This window comes from Charadrius vociferus, unplaced genomic scaffold (genome assembly GCF_000708025.1).
Source record: "Charadrius vociferus isolate BGI_N301 unplaced genomic scaffold, ASM70802v2 scaffold311, whole genome shotgun sequence".
Taxonomy (NCBI): domain Eukaryota; kingdom Metazoa; phylum Chordata; class Aves; order Charadriiformes; family Charadriidae; genus Charadrius; species Charadrius vociferus.
The window spans coordinates 680,892-700,024 of NW_009646965.1; the positions used below are offsets into that span (position 1 = coordinate 680,892).

The window sequence follows — 19,133 nt, forward strand, 5'->3', positions numbered from 1 at the left end:
ATCATAGAATGGTTTAGGTTGGAAGAGACCTTAAAGATCATAGAGTTCCACCCCCCTGCCATGGGCAGGGACACCTCCCACTAGACCAGGTGGCTCAAAGCCCCATCCAACCTGGCCTTGAACACCTCCAGGGATGGGGCAGCCACAGCTTCTCTGGGCAACCTGTGCCAGTGCCTCACCACCCTCAGAGTGAAAATTTTTTTTCCTAATATCTATTCTAAATCTACCCTCTTCCAGTTTGAAGCCATTCTGCCTCATCCTATCGCTACATGCCCTTGTAAAAAGTCCCTCCCCAGCTTTCTTGTAGGCACTCTTCAGACGCTGGAGAGCTGCTATAAGGTCTCCCTGGAGCCCTTCTCTTCTCCCGGCTGGACAACCCCAAATCTCTCAGCCTGTCTTCACAGGAGAGGTAATGAACAAGCACCCATTCAATCTTTTATCTATATGGAATAATAAACCACAAAACTGGGAACAATCACTCCCAGTCTCTCTTATGGATTTTTTTTTTTTTTTTTAAGAGAAGTAACAGACTGAAATTACTTCCTCATGTCATACCATATAGCACTACTTATAGTTACTGCCATAGCATATGCATGAAATCTGAAGATTTCTTAATTTTGTATGACACATTCATCACACATCAGACATCACACATCCCTTGCTCTCTGTAGCAAGGGAAGATGACTGAGGTTTTAGTTGGTTGACAGTCCTAACACAACAGTTTGCAGCAACTGTGTTTTTAATGGATAAATTAAGCACGTTTTCCTTTACCTGATATTCAGCACCTCTTTAATTGCCCTTTATCCCATGCACACAGATGTGCAAATATTCATGAGAGTGAATCCAGGTATATTATTCCCCTTTCAGTTTCCTAAACTACAAATATATTGCTTATTTAATCTAATAGCATGATTTTCAATAGCACGATTTCTGATTCCCAAGTCGAGGTACTGTTTGGAAAGCCCCACGAGCAAGCACAAGAAATGGATCGGTCTATGCAAGTTCAACCGCCTCTTACATCCTGGCAAGACTCCTGCAACTGATTTAGAATAATAGAGGCATTTCCTAAAATGCTTTTCTGTAGGTATAAAAAACATGAAGAGTTAAACCCACTTCCTTGGAAGTTTGCAGCCCGAAGAAGGGGGCCTTCTGATACAGCAAGCATAACCCAACTCATCTTAGAACACTACAAACATTATATATGAATGTCATAATACAAAGAGTACTAATGCAGATGCAGTTTGGAGAATTATGCAGTTGACTGAAATTTGGGGGAAAGTTATATGATGAATTTAGCATGTTAGAAGTATAGTTTTGCAGTTCTACCTTCATGTACCTCCACTGTTAATAGCACAAATGAGTAAGGGCAGCACAACTACACTACCTAGGGGTAAAAAAAAAAAAAAAAAAAAGGAGGAGGAAGCTTTATATGCCAACTGCTTAAAAATAAATAATTAAGTAGTGTGTAGCAATAGCAGCCACACAGATAGATACTGGGAAATCAAAATCCTAAAAGCCCTAAGTAAGACTCTTAAAGAATCCTTCCTACTCAGTATGGAAAAGCAAGAGTCAGTACCTACAGCTCCTTGTTAAAGGTGACTGACAGAAGAAAACAAGGATTTAACTCACATCCAGTAACCTTGGGGCATTTGTCTCATAAACCTGAACAGATGAGCAATATGGGCATTTGGCAACGAACTGAAGTTTACCTTCTTTAGAAAGTACAGATTTCAGCGCTTTCTCCATCTGACACCTACTGCCTACAACACAAGGGTGACACCTCGCACCAGGGAATTCTTAAGAGCCAACTTACTGTGGCCAGTTTAAATTCCCCCAAAATTTACCTACTGCGGCATTTTTGAAAGTTCCTTAGCCTCACTTGCCAATATCACAAAAATACTGTTAAAAAAGGTGCAACAGGAATACAGGGAATGTTGCTTAATTTCATGAACAGAAACTAAAGATTAAAATGCCTCAAGTAAATTATATTCTTAAATCCTTCTCAAATAACTGCATCAACGTACTTAAGAAAAGACTAAAATTAAAAGAGGCCTGCATATTATATTACCAGGTTTTTCATTTTCAGTTTAGATCTTTATTTAATCAAACCCTGCAAAGTAGTTGTTTCTAATTTACCTGACAGTTGTGTAAACATCTGTGTCCAATCAGCTTGTTTGCTAAATACATATGAACGTATTGAAATGGACGAAGTTCCCTAAAGTTCCTCAGGAAATACCTTTACTTTGTTGTATTTTGTTTTGGGTTTTTCAACTTTAATTTTTGTTTTATTTTTAATTCTTTTATTTTCTAATTTTGGACTCCTCTGAGGACTGCATACACATCTTCACAGCCATAAGGAGGAAAGCGCTCTGGCTAAAAAGACAGACAAAATGACACAGCATGAGTTGCATCACTTGGCAGTCTTGTATGTCCTTCTTTTGACCTAGGTGCAATTACACCTCCAAGAAGAAAAAGTTCTATCTCCTTGGCTGAGATTAAAATAAGGCTGAGTTTTGAGGTTTGCTAGAGGTGTCACGTTAACTGGCCTTCTGGAAGCAGGGGAGAGTTTTTCCACCCACTGCCAAGCATCTCAAACCCGCACGGTTAATGCTTCTATTTTTCTGCTTCGTCTTTGGAGAGACTACCAAGTTGTAGTTTAACATTTATCCTCGCGTAACTTTGTACAGAACCAGTGCCCCACAGCTTTCAAATGGGGTTTCCTCCTCTAAAATCTGCTTCCTAGTGCACTTCTGGTTTGAGAGAAAACAGGAGCTGGCTTTGAGACCATACGGGGTATTTTCCCCTCTGCATTCCAACACAAGATTTATCTTTCATCCCTGTCCAAGGACAGTCTGTTGGAAACAGCACACTGAATTGTCTTTCCAAGAGAACAGCTTGTGAATACTGCTCGCCTACTTTGCGGCAGGTAGGACAAACATGGGAGTCCATTAGATCAGCTTAGGTGGTTCCAATAGTCCTTGCAGAGATATCGAGACAATCAGAAAAACTCTTGATGCTTGGCAAGTCATGAATGATTTGAAACTTCTAGAGGGAATGCCAGAATCTCTATTCTTTGCAAGTGACAGACAGTAAGGTACTTAAATTCCCCATGACAAGATTAGGCGTCTGGAAACAAGGTGGTAATAGACTATTTTGGACTATTTTAGATTTATAGAAGTCCAGCTTCTTTCTGGGAAAAAAAATATCTAATCTATATAACCAAGTTGCACAATCTTTCTTAGTTCACACAGCTTTAAGTGATATTTTCTATTGCCTACTTATGACTATAGATCTTGAACATGTGATTTTTGGGGATGATAACAACTGCAATTGAATAGCATTAGGACACTCTACATATACAAATTGCACAGCAACAGGATGAAATCTTAGTTCAAATATTACTCTAGCATTAAGATCCCCTCTGACCCAAACACCATTCTACCTGCTTGAAACCTAAAGCTATTTTACTTTTGCGCTATTTCAGGGTGGCTTTGGGTCTTACTGGCACAGAAGGCAAATTGAAATTCCAGTTGTAGCTCCATAACAGTCTCCTGCTTACTTTTCAGTTGCTATGACTGCATCTCTTCCCCAGACAGCACTGTCAAACCCATTGAAGGGGATAGCTGCTGAAAATTACCTCCCTGCAGAAGAGATTATAGTTTCTATCCACATCACCTCTTTATTATGTACTTGTTTCTTTCTCCTCTTGCTTTAAGGTTTTAGAGAAAAAAATCTTCTGTTTTCTTTCTTTTTTTTGTTTGTTTTTTTTGTTGTTGTTGTTGTTGTTTTTTTTTTTAAACATTCTCCTCCCAGGGCCTCTAGGTCTTCATAGGATTTACTATGGTGCTTGAGCAAGATTTCTATTGAACTCAGAAGATTTTTTTCTTATTTCAGGTGACACAAAGCACTCCAAAGTGTTTTTATGCAACCAAAGAAAAAGAAAACAAAACCAGAAGCTTTCCAAACTGGACCTTTTACTTGGTACAGGATCACAGTTTATATATATTTTACACCATGAAACATACTCCTTGGGGCAAAATTTGCCTTTTAACTACTGACAAACACTGATTGCACCACTGCTTCATCTACCCAAGCTCCCTTCTCAGTGTGTCATGTGGGAGGATTGGTTGTAATATGCAGCGAGGTGTGCCAAAGGAATAAGTGAGGAGCTTTCAGAAAAGGTCTTATAACAAGTGACATGTAATGTTTAGACAAAAATGCTGTCTGACAGTCATTCACTGTCCATTTAAGGGTACTGCAGTGAGTCACTGAGCTCCTGACTACTAACCAAAATGCTCAAGTTCAAGCATCTAACAAAAAACATTAAATACAAAATCCTTTCAAAAAATAACACCTTTTTAATTTATTTTTCGTATCTAAACATTACCCTGGTCAGACTTTAAGTAACTCTACCTTAGAAAGACTTCATGCTACAAGATTTTTCCCCTTTACCTGTTTTATGGCTGTCACAGTTATGACAAAGAATAATGGCAATCCACTGGTAATGGGACTAGTAGGGGTATCTATCATGAGCTAAAAGAGAAGAAAAGATGAAAATTAGCCCCAATTTTACTTGTACAATTGTACTTTCAAAAAAAACCCCAAACCAAACAGTGAAGCAAGATGACAACTATTTTCCAAAGTCCTCATTATAACCTGTATTTTTGCTGCACTTTCTGCAGTATTTCTGGAGTAAAACTCAGTTCCTGACACCTAAAGAATACATGTCAACAATGATGCAAACAAAGGTTCTAGGGCATTGAGCAGAATTAATCACATTTGTAATGCATGTGCCAATTTTAGAGTCCTTAATAGAAGGAAGATATATATTCTTCCTACAAAGATGAATTCAAAAGTATATTACAAAGGAAGGAAATCTACATTTCATGAAGCTGTTTCAATACTCTACACAGTTTACCGCTTAACAGCAACGCAAAGTATAACTTTATTTTCACTTCTGAAATTGATGTTGTTAAAAACAGTAATTTCCAACAGTTCAGATATTTAAGAACTCTCTTTCTTAGACTGCTCCTTTCTGGTTCCCCCAAGTTAACATGCAGTTTTTACAATCTGTGGTGTTATTATTGCTGGCATGCCAAAAGTGCAGTGTATAGACTAAAATTCTGTACGTGGGGGGGGATGTTAGTGGTTCTCCTCTGCTGCAGGAAAAAAACAACTTGGTCAAGTGCTGTAAAGAAAATATACACAAAAACTATTCAGACCCAAGACATTGATTTGATCCACTTTACCTGAGACTTATGGCATTGCTTTGGGAACCATTAAAGAAGGGGAAAAAAAAATCATACATGAAGTTTACTCTGTTGAGAGCCAAGAACCTCATAGAGAAAACAAATCATGCCACCTTACAAGACATGAATGAGCTTTTTTTTTTTTTCCTGCTGAAACACAGACAATTTATAGAACACAAGAAACATCACATCTAGCCTGCAATATCGTCTGTTCTTCAACTGTATCACTGCAATTTCAGCTTGGCAGCATGTTGTCCAAGCAAACTCCTGCCAAAAGCGTTTGATTTTTGGCTGGATAGGGTTAACCATGACACTTCTGCCATCTACACTCTCTCCTTTCTCAAGAGAGGCTCATATGTGAAAATGGAGCAAGTTTTGGCCTGGTGAAATTCTCATGGCAGCCTGCTTCTTTTGCGTCTTTCACCAGAACACCGTGGCTCTTTGCCTGCTACACAGCTGGACGCGCATCCATCAAACAACTGGTGTGGAGCCTCACACGACCAAAATGCAGTCTGTCACCATGTTTCTGGCATGCATACGTGAGGTGAACAATGTGGACTGGATTGTGCTGCACGTTTAAATCACACAACAAGAATAAGGTGGTAATGACAGACACTGCATCTTGGTCACATGAGATTCATATGACAGAGAAGATACCATGGTGATCAACTTTTAAAGGCACCTTTGCCTTATAAAAAGAAAAAAATATTAGATATTAATGAAGTTCCAAATGAGATTTGAATAAAAAATTCCATTCTAACAAATGAACAAAAACGACTGCAGCTTTTCTCCTGTTTGGTTTCCAATAATACAGACATACAGACAAGACATTTCCCATACAATTTAGGGCATCCACTTGAGTCACAAACTGAGAGAAGAACAGGATTACACTCTGAACAGAAGTTCTGCCTTTAGATCTGTATTTGTTTGTGGACATCACATTTAGGTATTACTGAAGTCTAACAGTTTGAAAGGATGTGATTCAAAATTGAACTAAAGAGGTAAATTGCATTAAAAAGAAATTAAAGCTTTAAATATGCAACACTGTCTGGGGTTACTTTAAGTAACATTTACGTTCCATCTTCCTCATGCTACAATATGTTAGACAGCATGAAACATCATGACAAGAATGACAAAGTCAATATTCTTAACTAGGAAGATGGGATGGGCAACAAGTTCTGTTAGACTAAATAAGAACTATATGACTTCATTAACTCCCAACACAGGATTTTTCAGCCTATTAGAAAGTTCATTATTTCTAGATGTAAAAGAACAAGAGCAAGGGACACGGGAGGCAATGGATTAAAAATTGCAGAACTGCTCCTGCTACTGACATTTGCACAATCACAGACAAATCTTATGAATTCTTCACTACTCATGTTTTTTGTCAAATGAAGTAACATCTTTTTTAAATCCATGCTGTAAGTGTTGGTTAATCACTGTGGAGGGCTGTACATATTCAAAGCATTCTACTTTATAATGAAAGAAAAGTTTGTGTACCCCAAAACCTTGCCTCTGTCTCAAATATTAATTGGTCTTTCCAAAGTTATTACCTCTCCTTACAACCTTTATCTCACTTACCCTTCCATCTACTAAGTCTGCAATAGCTCAACAGAATTCAAGTACAATTACAGAGTTGGAGGTGTGAAGATCACAGAAAATTTGCAGACTGTCACAATATACTTGTGGATGTTCTCAATTAGAATAAATATACTCTGCTACAAAAGCCACAGTAATACTTCTGACCAATACTGTATCAATGTCAACTGATGTTTTCAAAACTGACAAACAGTCAATCCTAGCTGGAAATTCTTAGGTGTTCATTTTATCTGAGCAAACTGCATTTGAGGATCTTAGAACTGTGTGACAATATTGTGCTGATTTACAAAAGCAAGATTCCACTACAATGACAATATACACTAATCTGTACTCAGCTCAAGAGCAAGCATACTGCCCAATTTGATGCAAGTGAACATGAATGTCTCATTTCTGCATACTAATGTCCAAGAAGCACTTAAAAATGCATAGAGTAAAACTCCTGGTTTATTCAAACACCACTAATGTCCACAAAAATCAAAAAGCGTATCTGGAATTTTATTACTAACTAAACAGATTTAAAATTGTATTTTGAGGAAGGCAATTGAGTCCCTTGCTGGCAGTGCAATGGACTTTGAAGCTGCACACTTAAATATTAGCATTCAGGAAGATAAAACCTAAGGACAGTACTTAAATTTGAACAGAATTCTTTTTTAAGTTGTTATTTTCCCAGAGAAACTGGAAATGTGTTGTTTTTATAGACAGAATACATAAGTAGATAAGTTAAATTTATGGAACAAAAATCAGAATTTACAACATAAATTGCAATTTCTTGAGTATTATTCAACTTACCTGAACCAAAAATATAATCAGAAAATAAAAGTTGGCTACTCTTCTGAACTGCTCAAATAAGTTCTTTGGAACAAAATTCCACACTGTATACTGAAGGGAAAAAAGGGAGAGACAGAAGAACACTTGTGACATACTGAACAATTTTTAATGAAATTCAGTTCCTCTCCCATTAAACTCTCTTAACCTAAATCTTTTCATTTTCCATCTCCCCACCCCCAAACCTTCTTCTGGTCTTGCCCTACTCCCACCCAGAACTGCTGTATCCAATTATTTTCTTTTTTTCTAAGTACAGCTAGCAGGGAAGCAAGGGTAGCAATGGCATTGCCTTTAGAGTCAAAGTTTTAAATGTTCTCCTACCAACTGGGATAGGAGCAGCTGGAGCCATTTGGCTGCTTGCATCCTGGGTAGCAGAAAAGAAATTAATTCCTGCATCTGTAACTTTCTCTCCTACACTACAGCAACAAGACACATCCCATCATCGGTTCTATTGATTCTAATCCAAGGTCACACTAGGAGGGAATCTGCAATTGCAGTCCATTGCTGCTTATTTTATGCACTGTACTAGCTTACAATCTGCCTATCTTTTAAATCCTCACAACCAGCTTTGTCCTTCCTTTTAAGTGGTTCTGCGCATCACATCCAGACACAGGCAACACTGGTTTACTTTTGTTTAGAAATTCTGACCAACATGCTTAATTGTTCAGTATTTAGCTTCCGAGGAAAGGGAGATGAGCAGGACAAAAACTACAAAGGAAGCAACCTAGTTTTTTTCCTCAAAAAAGTTTAGAGCTTGTTTCATTTTGAATACCGTATATGCACCATTAGACATAACACACAGGCGCACACAACTTCTGAAGTAACATATCAAGTGGTTTTCCCATGACAAATTGATTCCTTACCTTGGATGATATGATTCTGTTGTCTGCAAATTTCTGAGGAACATAATGGCCATGCTGGGGAAAACGATTTGCTATATAAATAGTTCTTGTATCGCTTTGATGCGGTGGGTCAAAACCCTAAAACACACACACAAAAAAAAGATGATCAATAAAGACTATTTTCTTAATTGTGGTTTTATAAAATCGTTATCTTTGTGCTGAAAAATTATATCCAGATATCAAGCAGCAGTTTTAGAATAGCGGCTTTTGAATGGGGAAAAAAATTAATGTGTAAATTAAAGTCTGCTGTGTCCAGAGAATTTTCAAAAATTAGGAGAAAAAAAAATATCTCAATTTTGAGGTTGTGTACTCATTCTGAAAAATGAAAGAAAAAATACTAAGTCTCAAAAAGGATAGAGAACACTGGCTATCATGCAGACCTGAAGCCCTGTGAAACTTAAAAAAGAATAAACAGAAATGGAGATGAAAACATATATAAATAAACCTCACAGCCACACGCATGATAACCGGAACAAAACAGATTATGAGAAAAGTAAAAGGTGAAAACAAGCAAATCATACTGGTATGCTGTGATAACTGGATTTTGAAAAGATTCTCACCTGCTTAGAAACAAAAGCACATGCATCTGACTAGACAATCGTATTCTTCCAAATGGGTTATATCACCAAGAACTAACACTTTGTCTAACCTCAAATGCAATTTCCTGCAATTACCACCAATTCATACGTGAATGGTAGCAACACTGAAAGCAAACTAATTAAAAAGAAAAATCAAAAAATCTTTATGAATAGTTTCTTGCCAAAACAAGATCCGAGTGAGGTCCCTTGGAAACAAAACCCTGTTTCAAGTCTAATGGTCAATATTTTCATCAACTGCATCTGCAAGGGGAAGGGGAATACAGGTGTTAACTTGGCAAATGACACCAACTCAGGACTGAAAAAACACCAAATGACAAGAAGAAATTGAAAAATCACCTTGACCAACGAGATGCACCCAAGACTGAAAGATACAACAGTTAGATACAACTAACCGCATCTACAAAAAGATAATAACAGCCCACATAGAAGTTCTGTAGAAAAAGATGAAAAGGCTATAGCTGATCACAGGCTGAATGTGAGTCAGTAATGTCATCTCATTGAGAAAAAGACCTTCAGTACTGAGGAGGCTGGAAGAAGAGTGGGAGCCACACTTGAAGCACTGTGAACCAACTGGACAGCACCCAGAGGAGGGGAACATGAGCCACAAGAGATCCTGAAAACATGACATATAACGCAAGGCTTGAACAATCTAAAAAGCCAAGAGCAAACAAATTAGGGTCATTTAGCCTAGAGGAGGAGAAACTTCAAATACACTAGCACATCTTCCAATACATAAAAGACTGTTCCACCAAGAAAAGGGGTAATCTGAAGGACGAAGAAGAACAGAACGCAGCTTAAGTTACAGCTAGGAAAACTTAGTTTTGATATTGGAAAAACAAACACAAATTCCTTTCTTGTGGAAAAGAATAAATAAAAAACAAAATGAGTCACATGGGAACGTTGCAATCTCTCTGTAACACAAGGGCTTATATCTAGGTCATTCAAGTCTATCTTTATTTGAGCCTTTCCTGGGGCTACATAACTCACCAAAAGCCTTCCTAGTTCTAAAGTTCTGACCTGGAGAAGCAGGTGATGGCAAAAGACAACAAGAAAGATAGTACACCAGTAATAATTCAGGTAACAGGCCAAGAAAATTACTAAAATGAAGAAGAAAAAGCTTTAAGACATGGAACAAAGTAGTGAAATTAAATTTAGAATTGTTAAGTTGTTCAATAGGGAATTGATGATTGCTGGGAACTGGTGAATTTCAGCATGAGCACCAGATGTTCCTAATCTTAGAACTGACTTTATACACAATTCTTGTTCTTTGACGCCAAGCGAAAGGACAACTGATGAAGAAGTTAAAAATGTCATTACCGGTTCCACTGCTGGAGCTGAGGAAACTGCTTTTGCAGTTGTGTAGCTCCACTTGTGAAACCAGGCTCAGCCCTTGATTTGTGTCACAAAAACTGACACTTCACAAAACTCCAACAGAAGATCCCTCTGTACCAGTTAACTACAGAGGGTGATGGAACAGCGAGCACAATAAGCTACAGAAAAAATGGTTGGTATAACCAACCAATTTTCTTCAACTGATAAAGTTCTCTAACACAGGGCATTAGGTATGTTCACATTCGGGATGGTGTCATTTTAAAGTAAAGGAATAATTAAAAAATCCTCTCAAAAATATACATTTTTGTATTTGGCATCATTACTACAGAAACAGTCTGCTTCAGAAAGAAAGAGGTCCAGAAGAAAGAAGGGAGAAAGAAAGGAAGAGGGATTTTTCAAAGAGATTTGAAGGAGAATAAACTTTAGACGACAAGCAGTGGAAGGCTGCTGTAGTCACACGCTCCGGTATGAAAGCACATTTAAAGATAAGAGTGGAGCAGGGAAACAAAAAGTAGATAGGGGAAGGGACTGGAAGAAATACATAAGATGCCAAAAGCAAAAAGAAAGGAACTGTTCAATACTTTAAGAAATACAAGCATGAAAATAAGATTAAAAAAAATGTACCTATTAAATGCTGACACAAAATTTAAAGACAGAACAATGTTTGTAGCAGAAGTATTTTGGATATCTGACATTAGTGACACATTATTTCTTACTCAATCCAGAAGATGCCACAATAGAAGTGTTTTGCAAGCAAGAAAAAAAACAGTGCCTAATTAGTAAGACTAGGTACACAGCTCTTTCTATCTCAGAAAATGTCTGGCACTCACAAAATGCCAGACATGCTCACTTTGGAAAGTCATATTCTACAGCCTGAAAAAATTCCACTCTAAACCAAACAGAAATACATCTGAGGAAAAAAAAAAAAAAAAAAAGGCAAAGAAAGCAATTGGCAGTCTTCTGATGGTGATAAATGCTAATCTCCATGCCACTTGCTAAAAAGATATTAAAAAAGAAATGAAAAATTTCAGTGACTAGGGTATCACTGAATTTTTTCCAAATATTCACATGCCGCTTTTAGGCTACTATCTGAGCACCTGGAAGTTGATGAGTTAAATGACTTTTTTTATTATGAAGAGTAAGGACTTCCATTCAACTCAAGCCTCACTGCACGAGCACTTCTACCAGAGGAGAGTACCTCCGCTGACACAGACTCGACCAATTAAAAGCAAGGAATCTATTTTCCAAACCAGAATCTCAGACCATACAAGTTTACAGCTGCAGTGGTGCAGCTAAAACAGCTTAAAGTTGCCATCTATACACATTTAGCTCCGTTTTGTTGACATTTATCACAAAGAAAGTACAAAAAGTGTCCAGTCAGCAGATCTATGGACACGGCAATGCACAAACAAGGCAGGTTGGGGACAAGAACCTCTTCAGTTGTCAGAGCTATGGTTGGAAAAGGACACATCATTAACAACCTTAGTGACTTGACCGCAGTCACAGCAGGACGTAAGTGTCAGAGTCAGGAACAGAACCCAGATTTCTTAAGTTTCATGTCTGTAAACTACGAAAGATCATTTGAAATTACCTGACAAGCCTGTCATCATATAATTAGCTGGTGAGACCACAACCAAGCAGAACATCCAGAGAAATTTTAATTACACACTCTCTCCAAGGAAAATTCTGTACAGACGTTGAACTTAACTGTTCAAGAATTGAAATGCCTTTAACTCTTCTGCAACTATGGGGCTGGTCACAGATCCTGCTCCTGACAAAAAACTGATTTGTAGTCCAAATTTCTGCCCAGCAAAGGGCTTTTGCATAGTATCTACATGCAAGCCAGCAAAGAGGTGCAGAAAGCACAGTTTCCTAATTTCATTTATTAGACAGTTCTTTCTCTTTCTAATGTTATTATCAAACTCAGCTGCAAAACTAGGGTAACATGCCCTTGTCAAAGGATTTCTACAGCTAAATAGCATAAGCAGAGAATCCGTAAATTAGATTGAGTCTTGCAAAAAGATTCAGTTGTCACCAATATCTTTCAACAAAAGTTAGTTTACCTACAGTTATCTAGTGAAGTGATTTCTACCTAAGTGCATAGATCATTGGCTTTATAACAAATAAAGTTGAGTTTATTTAAAAAACTGGTATTTAAGACTTCTTAATCGGGTGTATTACAAGAATCAACTGCAAATAAAATAATATTTGACCATAAGATTGAAAAAAAAAATTAAATCTGTTTAACTCCCCCCCCAATGCAAATTAAATCTAGATTTATTGGCTAAAGTTGAGCCATTCAGCTGATCTGTCAACATAAACCAGGCATTACTATCCCTGGGATACAGCACTCTCATAATCTTCAATACACACCTCCCCAGTAGAAATTCTGCACCCAGATAAACTTGACATGTTTGTTTTTGAAAACAGTCTAAATGAATGCCATTTACATAAACACACAGATGTTTGAGTCAAGCTGATTTATAAAGCACAAACCAAAAGAACTTTTTGGAAAAAAAGAAAGAAAGAAGTGAATTGTAGTTTTCCTTTTTTATAAATTTGTAATGACTCTAACCAAAGTCAAAGTAATTATTACAAAGCCTCTTAAGCAGTGATTTCCTTCGTGTTCTGAAAGCTAGACAAAGTCATCCTCTGTGTAATAACTATGCACCTTTAAAACAGCATATAAAATACATCCTGCGGAAATGAGGAAAAATTTTTGACTGCAATTTTGTGCTATTTTGTTCATGAAAGAAATGGGCTTCAACAGCCACCTCTCCTCCAAACAATCCTTCCTACATTTTGTCGCCATCACTGCACGAGGGGAACTGCCCATGCAACCGTATGTTAAAGTAGACTGGAAAACTGATCCAACCAAAACCCCTCCATTTTCCCAGGGTGGGTTTTGGTTGTTTTTTTTTTTTTTTTCTCTTTTTTTTTTTTTTTTTTTTTTTTTTAACTTATCAGTTCACTAAAACAACTGCATGGTCATGCCAATAGGTTGGTGGCATAACAATGGGGTACAGCACGGAAGAAGAGTTTTATATTGCTGCTGAGGAAGCACTATTACCAGGAACAACAAATTAGGCAACTGGAGAATCAGGCAGAGTAAGCAAATGAGAAACACTACAAAAAAGAACCATGCAAAGGATGAGACTGTCCTCCTAACACCTGCGTAAACAAAGAAAAAAAAGTGCTTTCCTCAGTCAACTTGTTGATACAACATACCCTATCTACTGCAGACTCTTCTTTCTCCAACACCACTATTAACTTCCGGCAGCATGCACGTACGCCCTCCCCATGCGCTCTATAGCACTATCAAGCAAGAGCGCAGAAACCCACAGATCTTTCAGCTAGGATTAGTGACACGAGACCAGCACACGACAAATCGATTGCTGTTTCAAGCTTTGCAATACGTACACCGATAATTACAAATCACCTGATAAGCAATTTTTGCTTATGATTTGCAAAAAGCTAGTATACTCTAACCCGATCTCTCAGTGTTTCTTATTTATCACCCACAGCTTCTAAAGGAAAAAAAAAAGAAAAATTATGTTTGCTAAAAGAACTTCTGCTATGTGACCGGTTATCAGGGAAAGGGGTTTGAAAGAAGGAAGTCCAAATTACAGACTCTTCCTCCTTTCAAAAACCACACTGAACACTGCTAAGGAAAGTTGTAGTTCTCCCAAAAGCACTTTGGACACCACGTACTAGTTAATAAAACTAATAAACAGAAAAAAAACTCGGTTTCAGGAAGTCTTTTTCCTAGGGAGGTGACTGACCGTGGGGGCAGAAACAGAATACCGCATTTCTTGGCAAATAGCCAAAAAGCCTTCTATTACACTGCTGCCAAGATATATTTTGATTAAAGGTGTTTTGAGGAAATGGATTTTCTTGCTTTGGATTTTTTCTGAATATACATGGAATACTTTTCCCTTTGTCAGATAAGATGATCTATTCACACTCCATGCATTTTCAGAAGTCTGTGTAAATTTGTACTCAGAACAGTCAGCCGATAATTCTTTCAGTCATACAACCGGGCAGTAGTCAAACTGAATTTGTTGTATCAAAGGTTAGCATGAAGGAAGAAACAGCCTCTCACAGCAATTTTAAACATTGCTCTAACAACTAAAGTAGTGAATCAGCTGAAGCACCCCGAGGTTTACATAGTGCCATGCAATTTGTTCCTCCTCTTTTATTTCTTTACTGCAGTGATATTTAAAAGACATACACTGTTCATGCAACTTCCTCTTCCCGCTTACTATAGCTACAGTTGTTTAAAATAGCTGATAACAAATCATGTTGTAACCTCCTAAAAGATCTATAACCAGAGTAAGTTATTTTGTGAAAACAAATGCTCTAGGAAACAAGGCCTGAGAAATCATGAAGCAATAATCCTTCCTTTCACAACGTTAAAAATATGCCTAGTACTGTATTTAGAAAAGTCGTATCGGTGCTTGGAACAAAGTCCGAGTTACATACAGCTCAGATTTTTCTTATTTTACCTTGTTTTCTCAAAATGCCCACAAAACTAACTTGGAAAAATCCCTACTTAAAATTTAAAAAGCCATCTGTGTTCTCCTTATTTATCTGCAAAAATAACAATCAAGCTGAACTGGCCTCATTCACTGGTAACATACTTCCCTGTGCCAGTTTCTCTATTCAGGTGACTGATGCCAAACATACTGGTCTTGTAACATCAATAACATCAGAAAGGAGAAGCGAGCTGAGTGTGCAAGTTAGGCTTTCGAACATAGAGCTCTCAGAGACTGTTATGCCATGTCCGGTTTTTGTCAGTAGTGAAGAACTTTAACAAAGATTTAGGTACACTGCTTAATTTTGAACTACCCCAACTTCGCATCAATTAAGGAACAGGATTTTTTTTATTCTCCCCTACAATTCAAACCACTATTTACGAAGCATAATCCATTTTGGACATCACGTAATGAAACAAACCTAACACTGTATAACAGCTACTTTTTTGTGACTGTCTTCAACAGAACGCCAAGCTTCCCATTTTTTCTACAGGATTATTAGAATTAACTAAATGCCTATAATATATTCCTCATTCGTTGCTTTATTTTAGGATGCTCCCTTTCACATTCAGACTCATGGACTATGAAAATTATCAGTAATGAACAGATCCAGTGATACTTTTGCTCTAATACTTCAGCAGTGATTTTTGTTAAGAATAAGAAAAAAATTGTAAACATATATATAATTTTGTCAGTCAAACTCTGGACCAAGAAAAAATTATAGGACTAGTAATGCTAGTTCAAGCAAAATGAACTTTATGAGTTTTATCTGTCATTAACAGCTCACCAAAAAACTGTGTATTTGTGGGATTTCAAGACACTCTATCAATGTCCTCTAACCTCACATTCTGTGCTATTTGGATTCAATGGCAATTTTTAAAAAAATTGGCTGTCTATACTGTTGCAGAGGGGAAAATGTGTTAGTAATAAGCAATGAATTAGGAAATCACTAAAGGAGAGGAAAACAACTGCAGTCTTCTGGCAAGAATCAAACATACACGTGGCAAAGCGATCTGCACCAGAGATGACAGAAAACAGACGTTACCAAAAATGTGTTTTCAACTCTAATAAAAAAAGCAATTTAATTAACATTCAGATTCTAGGAAGCAAGCTTCAATCTCAAAGACATGGCTAGTGACTCCCAAACAACTCTGCAAGGCCGTTCAGCGGTCTTTACATTTTTTTCCTTAAAAAATGCATTATGGTAATGGTCCAAGAGGTCTAAGGGAAGTTGAGGCTTGACAGTAGCTGTGGTCCAAAACGCCAAGTCTTTTGCTGTGATTCCCAAAACAGCCCATTGCTCTAAAGAAGAGGGAATGAAGATGTCTCTGAAGTTCCAACCACACAGTTTTAATTTCAGAACTAGCAGTTTCCCTCTGTGGGCTCCAGCAATTACTTATCCTTATCTGCAGTACCATCTCCTTCTCAGACACATACGAACAGAGAGTAGGCAAGATTTTCAGAACCAAAGGGTGACTTTAGACACTCAATGGGAGGCAACTATAGGGCATCATATTTTATAAAATAAGAACTGAGATCTCAAATCAATAGGCACTATTAAGAACGCTACTCAAAATACAGAAAGTACTTTGAACATGGAAAGTGCTAAAATTCTGCAATAATCAATCACACAGAAATAGCAGTTACTAAACAAAGTCACACTAAGGATTACAGAACCAGTACAGTAAAGGAAACATTCAACACGCAAATCCTTCATATAACTTGAACAACCACAGTATCTAAAAAAAAATATAAATCTAATTGTATCCTTTCTGCACAGTCCCTGGATTCGTTTAAGTCATCTTATATCAAAAATATTTCTCCTTGATTTTTAAGAGTAAATAAGGCATTCAAATCTGTGAAAGGTTTTGAACTTTGTTTTCACTTAAAATTAGAAAGCAGTTCCAATTTTGTAGCTAACAATTTCAGCATATACAAAACCTAAATTTGTCAAGTCCATTTCAGGACAAATACAGAAGAAACATACATTCCTACGCACACTGTTATCTTAAAATAAAATGCTGTCTACCCACTGCTCTGAAGAGTCATTTACAAAACTATTTTACACAAGCACGAAGGGCTCCTGTTCTGGGCTACTCATATGACTATTATCCCATATGAATATTGGAAACCACCATTTTCAGTATTTAGATTGGTTCCTGTAGGCAATAGCTACTTAGGTCAATCAGCTCCTGCACTGCAAGTCTAATTCATATATTCCTTCAGTATGAAAAACTTTTCAAAAATTCTTCCCCCCAAACCACCCCTAAATAATAAATCTTAAGGCTTTTTCAAAATCTGTGCCAAAATTATCCTGACAGTTACTCTGACTGTTGTTGCTCAACAAATTTAACGGAAAGATAATTTAGTTCATAGCTAGAACCGTCTACCTCTTCCTTTTAACATGCTTTGATAAAGCCTGCTCTGCAAAACTTAACATTACAGTTTTGTGTATATTCCATTCATCAAATATGACTAAGTTTTAATTCCATTTCAGACATGATTTATAATCTAAGCATTAGTTTAATGTCCTGCTTGCCGACATGTCTACAAACTAATTTATCCTTAAAGCTTGCTAAATCTTAAGCTTCCTTTCTATTTTGTTGCATTTCTTTTTCCAAACAGGTGCGTAAATATCTGCAAAAATTAGCACAGCCGTCCATAAAACTAGTAAAATATTTCAGGATGAAAACAAACGGCTTGCCTTTTGTCTACGTCACTATCTTTCCTTCTCATTTACAGGAAAGTTCTTCTTTCCCATGCTTATTTTTACTGAAAGTAAACAAGTAAAAAAATCCGCTTAAGTCACAGTATGTGGGAGGCCAAGGAATTGCAGAGTTTTGTTTTTTAAATCACAGTGTAGCTGTCGGTCCTACTTTCTATCTTTTCTACCATGGTCTGTACTATTGCTATGTGGTTGGTTTTTATTTTTCCAACAGCAGTTGAAAAGAGGTTTGTTAAAAAAAAAAAAGTCTAGCTGCAAATAAGTCACCTGTTTTGCTGAAAGATATGACCTTGCATTTACAGAGGCACTTTGTCAGATCTATTTTGCTGCAGTCCTTATCTGCTGGCTTACAAACAGATTTTGTGCTAGAAATTAAAGCGTTTTTTTTTAAGGTATACCATAGATACCTTTTGCCAGGTTAAATAGTTATAAAAACAGTTATAACTACCGAGGACACAACAAAACAATAAAGAAAAACAGATGACAGATCACTACTGAAAGGCACAAGTCACAACGCTTTTAATGAAATTTAAACACATTATTATATTTTTCTTTTATAACTCCTATCTCTCCACACCAGAAGAAAGCAAACAAAAGTTTTAATGAATTCTGCCAACCCATCCAAAACTAGAAAAACTAATACCAAATGATATCCAAAATACATGTTGAATGTTATTAAATTCAGCATATATTTCCTTGCCTTAGATTTTGAAATGTACTTTCTGATCAGAGTTCAGAGGCAAACTCTTAGCAATAACCAGAGGCATCCACCCCGACCATCCTCCCAGATACCACCTACTGACCAGAACACAAAAAGCTTTTCCTCTTTGTCAACAAAATAATACTTTTCTCCCTGAGTCACAGAAAATATAAATAGACAGCAGCTATTAACAGAGCAGGACCCTGTTAGTGCAGGAATATCATACAGTCAACGAAATGGTCACAGTATTGTGTGGCAAGTGGAAGTTTAGCACATTAAAAATTCGCTACTTAAAATGCTCATGGCTGGGGGGGGAGAGGATGGGCCAAGATACGGGTCAACATCCAAGTCTCACAACAAGGCAGCACATCAGACAACCCTGATTTTCCCATTTTTAAAATGGTCTTTGAAAGAAACAGTGTCAAGACTGGTCCGATTAGGTTTCGGTAGTCAATTCTTAAATTTAGAGTTTAATTTTTACGAGACAAGATTTAAAAATTTGACACAGGACACAACGGATGTCTCCGTTCGGAAAAGACAGCTGGCTGAAGACAGGGCCAGGTTCTGCATGCTTTGGAACACACTGTGCTGCAAATACATTAGCCTTCAGCAGTCGCAGAGTATAAAAAGAAAATAAGGTTAAAAGACCCAAACACAATGGGAGGAC

At 37.2% G+C, this 19,133-nt stretch overlaps 1 protein-coding gene across 1 annotated transcript in view; it reads right to left on the reverse strand.

Annotated features, from left to right (window-relative positions):
• Nucleotides 1-8,647, reverse strand: part of ATP11B (ATPase, class VI, type 11B) — a 52,278-nt gene extending 43,631 nt beyond the window's left edge. Inside the window, exons 1-3 of the mRNA XM_009895299.1 lie at nt 8,537-8,647; nt 7,638-7,727; nt 4,453-4,533 (exon numbers count right to left, since the gene is read on the reverse strand). Coding sequence (XP_009893601.1) covers nt 4,453-4,530 — 78 coding nt within the window. The 5' untranslated portion in view covers nt 4,531-4,533; nt 7,638-7,727; nt 8,537-8,647. The remainder of the gene's footprint in view (nt 1-4,452; nt 4,534-7,637; nt 7,728-8,536) is intronic.
• Between the last annotated feature and the right edge of the window lie 10,486 nt (nt 8,648-19,133).